At 42.3% G+C, this 13,782-nt stretch overlaps 1 protein-coding gene across 2 annotated transcripts in view; it reads left to right on the top strand.

Annotated features, from left to right (window-relative positions):
* Positions 1–839: 839 nt before the first annotated feature.
* Positions 840–13,782, top strand: part of MBOAT1 (membrane bound O-acyltransferase domain containing 1) — a 56,249-nt gene continuing 43,306 nt past the window's right edge. Inside the window, exon 1 of one of the 2 annotated variants that reach the window (XR_007906569.1) lies at positions 840–1,015. Coding sequence is in view for 1 of the 2 variants with exons in the window: in XM_051799207.1 (XP_051655167.1) it covers positions 926–1,015 (90 nt within the window). In the remaining variant the exon portion in view is untranslated. The remainder of the gene's footprint in view (positions 1,016–13,782) is intronic. The other variant, XM_051799207.1, reaches the window with a different exon arrangement.

Raw genomic sequence — 13,782 nt, forward strand, 5'->3', positions numbered from 1 at the left:
GTGTATTTCAGGTTCTGAGCATGCCAGCAGGGCAAGCCGAACAGAAAGCTGTGCAGCGTTGCTGAGCTCTCCTTGCAACACAATACTACATTGTCCGGGGCAAGCGCAAGAACACTGCTTCTGCAGAGAAGATGAACTTGGTAGAAGCACCTATTTAATGGCCATACTTCACTTACAAGATAAATATATAACTTAAAAGATCACTAGTCCTTTTCCCATTTTTTTTTTGCCTTGTGAAGGAAAAGTCACTATTTCCCCACTATCACATGCATCTTAGTCTCCAGCAAATGCAAATCGCTGTGTCCGGATGCTCGGTAGTTCTTCACTAAAAACGTTAGTGTTTCTAAGAGCAATGACTGAAAAAAAAAGTCTCATTGTTAAATAAATACATTAAAAAAATAAAATAAAAGTAATAATTATCATAAACAAAAAAAAAGGCAAAACAACTTCTTCCTAGGACTGGTTTGGCTGTGAGACCCCAGCTCTCCTCTGCTTGGGGCAGCTGTGAACCGGCGCCTTGGCCCTGCGGGTGCCGGACAAGTTTGTGCTTTTGGCAAGAATCTGGGACAGGGGAAACCCCTCTGCGGCAGCGGCTGTCGGAGCGCACCCTGCCGAGCCGAGCCCGCGGGGCCCGCGGCAGTCCCAGTGCCGCCGCGCGTGGATACCCTGCCGTGCCACGGGCGACGGGAGGCGACAGATGGAGCCCCGGGGATGGCGAGGGCTCCCCGCTCCCCGCCCACGGAGCCCGCCCCGGCCCGCCCCGGCCGTCGGCGACGGCCCCGCCCCGCGGAGCGCCCCTTGGCCCCGGCGCGGCGCGGAGCGGGCGTGGCGGGGCGGTGTCGGCCGGGGCTGCGCGGAGCGGGTGCGGCGGGACGGGAGGGGCGCGCAGGTGGGCGCGGGGGCCGGGGCCGTGCGGGGATGCGGCATGGCCGAGCAGCCCGGCGCTCCGCACCGCACCACCGGCTCCACCTTGCTGCACCCGCTGAGCACGCTGCTGGGCATCCCGCTGGACCAGGTGAGCCTGCGAGCCGCGCCGCGCCGGCGAGCGGCGGGAGCGGGGGTGATCCCACGCCCGTCCTGAAACAGGGGATTCTGTCTGGCAGAGGAGGGAGGTCCGTCGCTGTCACGCCGCGCGTCTGCCTAAGGGCCTCGGGAGCAGCGCGGAGACACCGTGCCCCGCGGTGGGAGCGGGTTTGGGCGGGGGTCGGGTCGAGCCGTGCCGCTCTGTCGGGCGGGCGAGCTGCTGTCACCGTGGAAGCCCTTCATTTTTCCCGGCAATGCCTGGCGCTTTTCCTACTCTCGCAAGAATTCGCTGCTGGATGCTGCTGGATGCTGTCAGTCACGGCGCTGGGCTGACTGCGGCAGTCTGGAATGCTTCAGGAGCTCGGGTGCTGGCCCACCTCTGGGAACCGCCGCGCCGGGGTGGCCTGTAAGGAATCCTTACGTTCAGGCGCTGTTTTTGTGGCTGACGGGACTGTGGAAGGGAGGCTCAGAAGTCACTTCCAGCCTAGTCCAAGTGCCTGATGGAATTGCAAAATGTGTGTATGGAGATAGGCAAAACACACAGACACACACACACACACACAAGCAGTCTTACGGGCGAGCAAGTTTGCACTAAGTCCTTAACAGCACAATAGATTTTTGGCTGTGGTGGTGTTTTCTAATTGTTTATAGTCTCCTAGTTAAACTGACCCCTAACAGGCAGAAAACGCTGCCCTCCCCCACCAACACCTTTTATTGTCCCTCAAGCCTGCGTGCACCTGCTGCCTTCCTGCATTCTTTCACTGATGAGGAAGTTAGGTCTGAAAGTTTGTGATAACCAGAACAAGTCTCCACCAAATTGCTAGGAGGTTAAACTGTGCTCTAAGAAACAAGGGCAGCAGAGGTGTGCTTGGTAAAAAACAAACAGAAGATTGAAATTTATTTGCTTTCTTCTGTTTGCAGAGTGACTGGTGCTAGGTGTCATTTTTTACTACTGTTTTTTTTTCCAAGTTGAGTAAGGAATTCTACAGATTATACCCCTTCATCTAACCATTCCAGTTTTCCCTTTTTTGACAGGAAACAGGTTTTGATGCAAGAGAAGAGATCTGTTGCTCAGTTAAACAATAAAGACCTGTAATTATCTGTAAGCTATTAATTTAGAAGAAGAAGAATGAGTAGCAATAGCTTCTTTTTTGAGGTGTTCCATGCCATGATTAATGAATATGAGAACACCAAAAAAACCCAGAAATAGCAAATGCTTACTGTTGCAGCTTGTTTGTGGTACCACAGCGTACATATAGTGTTAGGATGACTCAGTCACCAAACAATGAAGTCTTGACAGACTGCAGTTTTTCTTTCTAAGCTTTCAAAAACTTGCCCTTCCATTCAGCCAAGGTAATACAAAGATGATGTTGTCCATGGGGAAAATTCTCCTTGCGCTCTTCCAGGTCTGAGGATGCTTCACTACGTCTGGTTACATGCTGTGTTTGTCCCAGGGCCCTGGTCTCATGGGTGCTGATGGTGGGCACTTCTGTATCTGGTGATTTGCACCTTGAGCCCACACCAGTAAGCGGGAGGGACGTCCTCTGGGGTCAGCAGTGTGCAGGTGTAGGTGCCGTCCCTGCGAACGACCCTGTTGGCTCCAGCAGCATGGAGCAGTGATGTGTCAGGAGGAGCCCCACTTTGCTGGGGTTTATCACAGAACTGCAGCACAGCCGTGATGAAATAACAGCTTTCCTTACCTGAAAATCCACCCTGCTCAATAGCTATCAATCATTTTAAAACGTCTCCTCTTGCCCTACTGCAACGTGCTGCACGATGCGAAGCATCAGAGATTTCTGCTGCCCTGGAATAGGAAATGCCCAGATCACTGCATGGAAGCATTGTGCTACCACTGTCCCCTCAAATCATGAGTCTCAACTCTGACCTGCAGTGCTAATGCCCTCGGAAGCAAAATAAAAACATTTTCACGCAGCTCTTCTGCCAGGTGGGTGGGTTACCTTCCTCATTAGAATGAGAGAGGGATTTCTGTTGTGGGGGAAAAGTTCACTTGCTCCTCTAAGCAGAATGGTGCTCTGCATATGAAAGACTGTTTTACTAGATATGAATCCCACGTGGAGCAGGGACAGGTTTATTGTAACGCTGACAGGCTCTGTGCCTTCTGCTCAGTGGCTGGGCTGCAACAGGGGAGGTATCTCTGGTTTGTCACTGTGTGTTCGCACTGTTGTGCTCAGCCTGTCGGGTGGTGACAGTCCAGATCTCCCTCTGGTCCTTGTGGCTGGCAGTTCCCCATGGCTGGCCCTGAACCTTCAAAAATGCCAAGAGAGCAAGAGGCAAAGATGCAGAGGTGGAGCTTAGACCCTCTATGTCACTGTGGTATGTGAAAGCCATCTGTGTCCACCTCTGTGTTAAGTGCACAGAGGACTTGTCCCTTCTTTTATAGGTTTTCCATGAGGACTGTGCTATGAGGGAGATTTCAGTCTATGAAAAAGGCCAGAAAAAAATTGAACTGAAGGTCTGAAAAATGAAAGTTGTCATTGTTACCCTTTCATAGCAGGGGCAGAAAAGCTGTAGTAATGGTAGGTGGAAAATGTTTTGTCATCTAAGAAGCAGCTGTTGGATCACTCGTTATGGGAAGCATGGATGAATATGAAAATTTAATTTTTCACATTGGTTGTTTTCTTAATTTTAAAAAATTACAACTTAGGTTTACAAGCAGCACAGAATTACAGAGGGTGCAGTTCCTGTCTGCACTGTGTACCTTGGCAGACTGTTCACATTTTGTTTAGTAGTTTACTGCATGAAAACATAGTGGAGTTTTCTGCTTTAGATGCTAAAATAATCCTGATTTCTCAGTATGTATTTGCATGTCTCTTTAATGGATGATTTATCTTTGAATTTAGCATTGAAATATTATTTTTTAAGAAGTACTATATTTGGTAATAAGATTAATGAGTTTGAAAGAGGATGAAAGGACTCTGTGTGTTCAATTCATTCTCATATCCCAGGAAAGCAGACTTTGAAGTTTAGTTGATTTGTGTTCTAAAAATATCTGACTAGGTCAATGACATACCTTCAGCAGCATTTGGAAAAGAGTTTTTTGGGGTGTTTTTTATTTCCTTATCACGTATGCTCCAAATCAGTGATGCTGGAATGTTGTCCCTCCCAGTACACTTATAGAGTGACTTTTGGTAAAGTATACAATTTTTTGTTATATATGCCCCAAATAATCAATTTTGGGATATAGTCCTCTACCATAAATCAGTGAGATATGGGAAATTAAACATTAAACTTTTAATAGTGTAATTTATGTAAACAAAGTGTGTGAGTGTGTATAAATACAGTGAAGAAATAAATATATTATTTAAAGCTATATTAAAGGTAAATTTAATGGAATTGTTTATCCATATGTATTTTTACCACGCCTTCTTAAGGTCTAGGCATCTCTGGAAGTAATTTAGGTTCAAAGGGTTAAGACGTGATTAAAAAGTTTCACTGCTCAAGGTTATTTTGTAGTACTCTTTATATCCCAGGCTTCCTATTGTCTTAGAAGTAGCAACTCTAGCGCAAATGGTCAACTGCTGTACAATAAACCTTACATTTTAACAGGCCTTACACTGACCTATGTTGGACAGAACCAAGTTTGTGGACTTTCAAGGAAATGTGTTCTCTGTTCAGGGAGACTCTCTCAAAAACTATATGAATGTCTTCTCATGTTTATATCAGAGGGCTTTTAACTTCAGTGTTTTCATTGATGAGGCTAGCCATGTTTCCCTAAAGAGGAGAAAAATGTTCATTTAAACTTAATTTTGAATGCTTTGGCTGCTGATTGTAGGCCTTATTTTTCATTTTAATTCTTTCATTGTAGGTCATCTGCATACTTATGTTTTGGCAGAAGTTTAAATAAAACACTAACTGTGGAGGGACATGTGTGGGACATGCCTCTGAGTCTTGCGATAGTTCAAGTATTAAAGATGTCCTCCCACCATTCCTTGAGTTTGAATAACTCTCTTCACAAAGCATGCTGGTTTAAAAAAAGAGAAAGAAGAAAAAAGTATATGTGTCTTTTTTTTTTTCTTTTTACAAAAAACACGTATTCTGATCCCAAAATAAGGGATGGTTTTGTTAACTTTCACATTTTTCAACTCTTTTGCTGTCCGCCTCCAGTTTCACTTCTACGCTTTCTGATTTAGCTAGTCAGCAGATCTCTTAGTTCCAAGCCTCTTTGCATGACTTTTCTAATCCACTTTTTGGGCAGTGTAAAGCCAAATAAAACAGTGGCTTTCAAGGAACTCAACAAACTTCAGGCTGTGAACTTCGAGGATCCTTTAATGGTTGTCAGTTGAGTCATTAGAAGATGTAATGCTGAGGAAGAAAGGTAGTTTGTTACAGACTGAAGTGGGATAACTGAAGATGGAGGTTCATTAGACTTAAGAGGGGTTAGTATCAGATTTTTAACTAAAAAAAGCTGCTCTAAAGCAGTGGCAACAACTGTCCATGTTCAACTATGCTACGTTTCAATTTCCTAATACCACTCATTTTACAACTGAAAATTCTACATTTTCATTTTAAAGTGCAGCAGTACTTGTCATTTAATACCTCCCTGACACCCTCAACCGCAAAAAATAAAGCTGTGTAAATTTTACTTATTTGAGAAACAGTAAGGAAAAATGAAATTTGAAATCAACATCTTAAAACACATTTATAGAGAAATATTACTTACGTTGCCAAAACCAACTTTAATTTTGATATTTTCTGACTTTTGAGTACCCAGATTTTGTAAAACTGTTGTCTTTAAAAGAAACCATTAGTGGTTTACTATAATGCCATGAAGGACATAACACTTTGGTCCCCAGTTAAAGAGGTGCCTGCGAGCAGGGCAGTTCATAGTGCATTTAGAGCAAATTCTGTATCTTCTGGAGACAGTACTGGGACAAAAGTATAGTACATTCCAAAGAATAAGGCTGTCTCCAAAGCATTTTTTCCTGTTCAGTTCAGCTATTACTAACAATTGCAATAATACACGTTTTCCTCTGCTTTGGAAACATGTGCTGCCTTTTTCAACGTGTTCTCACTCAGTTGGGCACTGCAGTCTTGAAACTCATGGCTGATGTCTTGATACTATGAGTGTAAATATTTCTACATCTCTTATGCCTTGAAAACAAAGTCTGTCCTATTAAGTTTTTAATTTGGCAGGGGACAAAAGTGCAACTGGAATCAGCTGCTTACAATTTTCCCCCTTTTAAGCACTTTCCTTCTTCATTTGTATTAAACAAGATCTGGAAAAATAAACGTTGAAGGGCTGCATAAAGTTTCCTGAAACCTTCTCTGCACATTAATCATGCCAGAACTGATTTAGTGGTGCTCTGCAGCTATTTTGAGAAAATATAGAGTACTGATGAATACTCTTGGGCTCCAGCCTAGGGTTCTAGGCACTGAGCACAGAGCTGGCTCTGTGCTTTCAGGGGAGCCCCTGATGCTTAGGATTTACTGAACATTGGCCAGCCTGGCACAGTATTTAATGCCCTGGCTGTTCCTTGGCTCCTGTTACAGTTCACAAGAGTGGGCAGCGCTTGAGGCAGAGTTGCCAAACTGCAAGTGGTGCTGCTAATCCCTGGGTAGGGGTGGCTGCAGCATTGGGCTTGGCATTACTGCAGAGGTGAATCCAACCTTTCGTACTTATCTAAAACCACGTAAAAAGTCTGATGTCAATGAGCCGTGTTTCTCTTTGGAATGAAAAAAATCGCTCTCTATGTCACCTAATAGTTACAGGTAACCTTGAGGATACCAAGCCTTGTCTCCTGGATGCTTGGGTAGTCTAGTGAGGGTGATTAAGGAGACCTTCCAGAAACTCAGGCTGGCTCTTAAAAGTACAGTCTGATGCAAAAATTTCTACTGTCCTTTATTAATAGTGGTGGGAGTCTTTATGTCAACATGTAGTTTGGATCAGGAGTGGGCTTCAGGAAAGAATCTCTTGACTGTCCCCACTTGGCACACTTTGTACACGAAGTGGCCCCGGAGCACCTACACAGGGTTGCTGTCTATGAATGTGAAGCCAAAGGATGTGGCCCAGAAACTTGCAGTATTTCATCTGTTAAGGCGCACACAGCACTAGAGTTCAGCTCCTCTGAATTGAGACCCTTCCAGCAATTAGTCCCTCGAATGAGGGGTCCTCGCCCTCAGTTGTTTTGCTCTTCAAAGCCGTTTTGCTGCACCATAGCACTTGGTAAGATAAACATAGTGGAATTCTCTGACCTTCATTTGGCGGTTTCTTCAGAGCACAGCACTGGTCAGGCTTGTTTGGTCACTTCGGAATAGGTGGAATCCAGCCCATTCTGCACGGGGATCAGCTGGGTCAACCAGTCCTGCCTCTGCCAAGGGAGAGAACAGCACGAGGAGAAAAACAGCTCTGGGAAACCCTTTGGGTGGTCCTTCCCCAGGTCAAGATTGCGTCATTCTCCCTTCGTATGATCTCAACTGGAAATGTTCATTTTCACTAGTCCTTTTTATTCCTGGCTCAAAGCACTTTAAACGGGTTTTGCAAAATTGTAGGTGAGCGCAAAAACAAAAGCACAAGCAACAGTTTCTGACATAAATGGTTTTTTAGAAGTTTTTCGGGGGGCGTCTATTTGCAGTATGTTGCATTCTTACTGGAGTTGAGTGGAAATTTCTTTTCTGCTCATTGTGGGCTTCCCTCATGGTAAGAAAAGTCCAGGCTTTAAAAAAAAAAAAAAATCTTAATAATGTAAGGAAAAAGTCTTGTAAACATATTTCTGAATCAAATATGTTGGAACATTTAAAGGTTCCCAAAGAATTTGTTCTCAATGATTTCTCTAAGTGTTAGGAAAATATCCAAATGGAAAATAATTTTTAAAACCAAAATTCAAGGTATTAGCTAGACAACTTTACCACCCTGGAATTATTTTTATTTTTTTTCTTTAACAGGAAATGGTAGTATTACTCTGAAAACTTAAGTTAGTCAATCACTCTGTAACATGGGTGTTGCCATGCTGTCTGGTCTCAGGCAAAACGATATTCGAACAATTCTTCACTTCCCTCTTTCTGGATGCCTTGTCCAGGTGGGATTTGAGCACCCTGGACATTTGCCTGGTGTTCTGGGTGATTGAGTGGCTGGATAATGGGACTTTTACCTGTGCCCTCTTGTGACACTCTGCAGTGTAGTGGGTCGGATGCTGTCTCAAAGCATCTGATCTACCTACCTAGATGACTTATGCAAAGGGCAAATAGATTTGAGTGTGTGTATCTGTCTGGTAAGTCCCAGACAAAAAACTGGCAATCTTATGGAATAGCAAGTTTAAAATTTTTGATTCAGTGTGAGATTATATTCTGGGGTCTTTGAGTTCAGTGAGTGTGTCAGGCTGGGCTTATCTGGGGTGCGAAGAGGAGGCAAGAAAATACTCTTTTGGATAATTTCTTTGGATTGCATGCAGAATACTAGAAGAACTTAATAACAATTTCAGGCCAAGAAAGAAACTTCAACTGCAGGCTGTCATGTGCTGGGTGAGTGTTTGCTGCTTCTACAGGCCCCAGTCTTGTGACAAAAGCTCTAATTGGACTTGAGCATTTTCTTCGTTTGTGGTTTCTTATGCAAGTGCAATTTGGTATTGGTATGCAGATAGGACAGGAATGGGGAAGGTAAAATAACAAGGCAAAACCCAAGACATTTGAGGACCCCCCACTCCCAACATTTCTTGAATAACTTCCATGCTTGTTTTTGTGCTCATGTATTGGTTTTAAGTAAACCTTTTTTTTTTTAATGGACCACTGAGTAGAATAGTTTTAATTATTAACTCTTACATCTAGCTTAAATGACATTATAAACTGGTGAAAGTAGGTTTTTTCCTGTTATCAGTGAGAGGGAGTGTTAAGGAGAGTACATTATTGACTTTGTTTATCTTACGTGTGCACACACAGAGGGCAGGTTCAAATCCCTGACTCCTATGGTTTGCATTAAGTATTTATACCAGCAAATTCCAGCTTATAGATCAATAATTTATCTATTTTAGAGAGAGTTTTAGAATTACTTTGTTCGCTCAGAAGTGGAGTTTTAATAGTCTGACATTTACACTTCTTATGTGTAATGGTTTTTCAGGATGTTTTGCCAACCATGCTATATTGAAGGTGAAAACAAAGTGTAGACAAACGATTTGGAGACATTGACTGAGAAGTTAAAGGACTTTTTTGAAGATCAGTTTTTGATGGCAGCGTTATGTATCCACAGTGAGTTGTGGGCACTGTTAGCACTCACAACTTTTATGCCTTTGTGTGTATGTGTTTGTGTTCGTGCTAATTCTCTTGAGGCAAAAAATTGTGGTCTGTAGTTGCTACAGCAACAATAACACTGCACTGGTATGGGTATGGGTGGGTTTTCCCTATTTTGTACAAGTATGTCAAAAGTGTAGGCATGTTGCTGTGATACACTGTGAAATACGATAGACTCTTGAGAGAGGAAACATTTGTTTGTTTTCTATTCAGAGAATGTGATTTTAATTTTGTGTTACCTTTATTACCACTTCTGTGGTAGGGTTCTGGTTCCCAATTTTCAAATATAGCATTGCAGAGAGGAAAATGGGCTCAGCAGTTTGGAAAAAGAAATTTTCAGAGATGTTCTGTTGGTGATAATCAGTAAATAAAATGAGGATTAGAACAAAGAATGGTCCAGGGCAGAGGGAAATGTTTCTGTCCCGTTGTAGTTGCTCTTGTCAATCAAAAGATGACTACTGTTCTTTGTCATGAAAATAGAATGAAAATATGAACTAGGTAAAAGAGAAAAAAATTACAGGGTAAGCTTATTTTCTTAAACATGCAAAAGCAAAATGAGGGAACTAAAAGGTTTGCATTAGAAATGTGACTTTTAAGAGGGATCATGGTGAAAGTATATGTGAGCAGCATAAAAGAAATAGATCCAGGACGTGGAATCATAGAATTCTTGGAATTTAGAATGAACTAGAACTAAACTGAATGAGAACTGGTTCATTAAATGAAATTAATGAACTTAGAATTCATCTTGGGTTGAAAGGGACTTTGAAGATCATCTAACATCAACCCCTTGTGCCAGGGAACCTTCCAGTAGACCAGGTTACTCAGAGCCATGGGTGATCTTGATTACCTCCAGGGATGGGGAGGGGGTTCACAATCTTTCTGGTCACAGGAAGAAGGGACTCCTTTCCTTCTGTCTCCCTGTGTTTCTTCATGTGCAGAGAAAAATGTGATAACATTGAAAGGCTGCAGATTCATCAGCGATTAAAATTAAGGTCTTTTGCATGCAGTCCAGACGTGGCTGTGAAACCCCTTTCAACAGGAGGTACTAACTTGGCCAGAGCCAGTGTGGACCTGGATGTTTATCTGAAAAACATGAGTTTCTAGAGTAATGTTAGCTTAAAAGAAAAAGCTTTTGGAAGTACCTGTTCTTTGTCTGGCTCCTTTCAGGGCCTGTCCCCTCTGCAGGCACTGGTTTCTGCCAGCTCTGCTGCTGGTGTTGCTGATGCTTTTAGGATCCCAAGTCACTGCTGGCAGTCCCAAGCATGGCCTCTTCCATTATGGGTGAGTGGGGCTGCTAAAGTCGTCAACCCCTCCCAGAGCTTGACTCAGTGCTGGATTTATTACTCATGTTTCTTCCCATGGTGATACTGCAGGAAGCACCAGATCTCTGTAGGGAAGATCAGCCAATGCCCAGGAGAGGTCACTTCTCCAACATCCCACTTTCAAGCAGTCCTGGCTGCACCTGTTCTTCTATTTATTAGTTAATATAAAAAGTAACTGACTCCTTATATGATTTACAATGTATTTCCCTGTTGGTTATCCTCTTATTTTTCTGTTCTGATTTTTAACTATTGGGGGATTTTTGTCCCTATGCTGAGCACTTCCCCTCTGTTCAGTTCATGCTGCATGTCTTCAATGCCGTATTTGGTAGTTTCATGATCTGCATATTCTCTCTGAAGAGACTCTGCCAGCAGGTGTCTAGTAAAGTCTGCCTTCATCCTTTGATAGGGTTCTGACATCCTGATCAGTAATCTGCTGTCTATCTGTTTATCAATCATACCTTTTTTGTGCACCATTATCTCAGTTGCCTAGATATCTCAGTTAGGCTTCCTGGGTTTTTTTGGCCTGGATAAAGTTGAGTCAGAGTTTAAATGATTATTAGGGGAAAATGGATTCTGAATCTACCTTCTCTTTTCCTTTTCCTCTGACACTTCAGTTTTTGAGCACAGATGTAAGGGTGATGTAGCAGTCCAGTTTAGAAGACCCTAAATGGCACTTGTACCTGTTTTCAGGCACATGATTCGAGGATCATGTCTTTGCAGTTGCTTTGTCTCTTTCTGTCTATGAGGCAGCGGTCTCATTTATTTGCTGGCAGGTGAAACTACCGTCTTTTGCCCTGGAGAGGCTTCAGGCAGTCATAGGGAACCCTGGTCATCTGCTTCTGAGGCTCCTCTCCCTTGTCCTCTATATAAAGTCTGAAGTATGTGCTGCTCATTGCTTGTGTGCCTTCCAGCATCAGAGAAACTGAAATGCTACCTGAATCTGAATCTGCACTTTCGTGCTACAGTAACAGTGGGGGAAAACTCCACGTGTGTTTTGAGATAGCTAAGTTTGCTAAAAATCAACCCTGGAATGCTTTCTCATCGTGCTTCTGAGACATCCAGATTTTAGTGGCATAAAGCCTTGCAATAGAAAGAGAGATGGAAAGCCTGAGAGATGGAAAGCTGTGCAGATCCTGCAATGTCCTAGTTCTCTTAAAGCATGTTTTTTTAGGCTTTATGTGTAAAGGGCTTGTTTGAAAGGGAAATTATAATTGTTTATGCAACTTAAAGGATTGTCGAATTTCTTTTCCCTGGCTGTGTTCAAATTCTAAGGGTATTTCAAGAACAGTTCACTTGGAGTTTTTGGAATTTTGTTGTTGTACTTTGTTTCTTGGATAATGAGTTGCCTGTCACTGCATAGTAGGAGCATCGCTGTAATAATTTTAAATTGTAAGAGCATTCTTCTCTTTTTTTTCCAAACTGTTGAAGAGGAAAAAATGAGACTTATTCCTGTTGCCTAACAAAAGCAGGTTATGTTTCTGCTATTGCTGACTCATAAGCATGGCAAGAATACAAAAATATAATACTGTGATTAAGCAATATAAACGTGAGTTTTTTCCTCCTGATATTGCAGTTATCTTTGGAAAGTATGAGTGTTATAACCAAAAGTTCTGTTGTACTGCATGCAAATAGAACTGTGCAGCTCTGGTGGAGGGATGTGTAAAGAAGGCTTTAATGAGACAAGGAAATTAAGTCTTTTTTCCTCAAATATAGTATATTGCAAATAAAATTAATTTATAGCAAAATCCACATATCTCTTCTTTTTTTGTTGTTGTTTATATTTCTTTATTCAGCAACTGACGCTTACTGATGCCGTGTGTTTTCCTGTTAGTTTTTGTTTTGATTTGGTTGCTAGGTTTGAAAACTAGGCAATGTTTTGGGGGTTTCGTTTGTTTGTTTGTTTGTTTTTAATTTGAGGGGTCAACCCTGAAATTCCTTCAGAGCATGACTTTTTTGGAAAGGTACTGATGATTTCCAGAGATGTTATTTCAGTCACAGTCGAGATGTTTGACTTGTGCCAAGTCCTGAGTACTTGTCATCTCCAAGTTACTTGTTTTCAATAATGTCTGAAGTTAAGCGCCTAAAATTAGACATACTCCAGAGTTCAGCTTCCAGAGATATTTGCTGTAGATGTAAGGTGCTTGTAACAGGCATAACTAAACAGCTGGGGCTACATTCTTGTCTTTTTGCATGGTTTAAGATCCAAAATAAATGAGCATGAAGCAAGTATGCTGCAAATTCTGAGCAGAAATAAGGAAGGAAAAAAAACCACAACAGGATATTGTCACTGTACACGTTTTATTGGTGGCTTCTCTTCCTGCCACTGTTCTGAAGGGAGTAAAAGTAAGTCTGCAACCCACGTGAATGAAGGTTAGATAAATGTGTCATATATTAAAAAGCATAGGGCAATAATTTTACTTTTAAACTGCAGAACAATAGGAAAGAGCAGTATTTTATGGCTGTGAAATCTCAGGAGACTGAAAGTGAGTGTCTGGAGTTGGCAGTTCTGATTCCACATGGCCACTGTTACAGCAGAGGAATGAAAAAAAGATAATTTTGCTTGAATTGAAAAAAAAAAAACAAACCAAAACAGCAAACCCATACACATCTCTTTGGAAAAAGGCTAACAATGAAGAAAATAGCTATCCAGAAAATCTGCTGGCCAGCAGAATCAAGGACCTTGGTGAAAATGGGTGACTCTGCAAGAAACTGAAGAATATAAAGTTTTCATTGTTTATGGAAGCAAAAAGAGTGACTTTTACTAATTCTTATGTTTGCAAACATAATTGCCAAAATATAAACTGACTTTTCCAATCAAATAAATGGTTCTGACTAAAGTTTAATACTAAAAACAGTGCTCGTGCATATATTTCCTCCTCTTTTGCCATGCTTCTTTTTCTTCTTGTGTGAAAAACCTGTCAATTGTACATCTGCACAGGTTGAGATGACTGAAAATTAACTCTAAAAACAAAAAAAATTCTCAGCAGATTCATTGCAGATTTTCCCTGGCCCTTACTGATGGCTTCCCAAAATCTTTGTGTATTCTCTTCTGCCTGTGAAAGGTAGCTGGGAATATTTTCTGTACCTCTTTCAACAAATTCTGTGACTCTGCATTGTTGGAAAGGGAAGGGTGGCCCCTTATTTTGCTAAATTGGAGCATGGGAGTTCAACGCAGATCCTCACCTTTCCATGTTGA

This window comes from Manacus candei, unplaced genomic scaffold (genome assembly GCF_025592945.1).
Source record: "Manacus candei isolate 608988 ecotype Guabito, Panama unplaced genomic scaffold, ASM2559294v1 h1tg000049l, whole genome shotgun sequence".
Classification (NCBI taxonomy): domain Eukaryota; kingdom Metazoa; phylum Chordata; class Aves; order Passeriformes; family Pipridae; genus Manacus; species Manacus candei.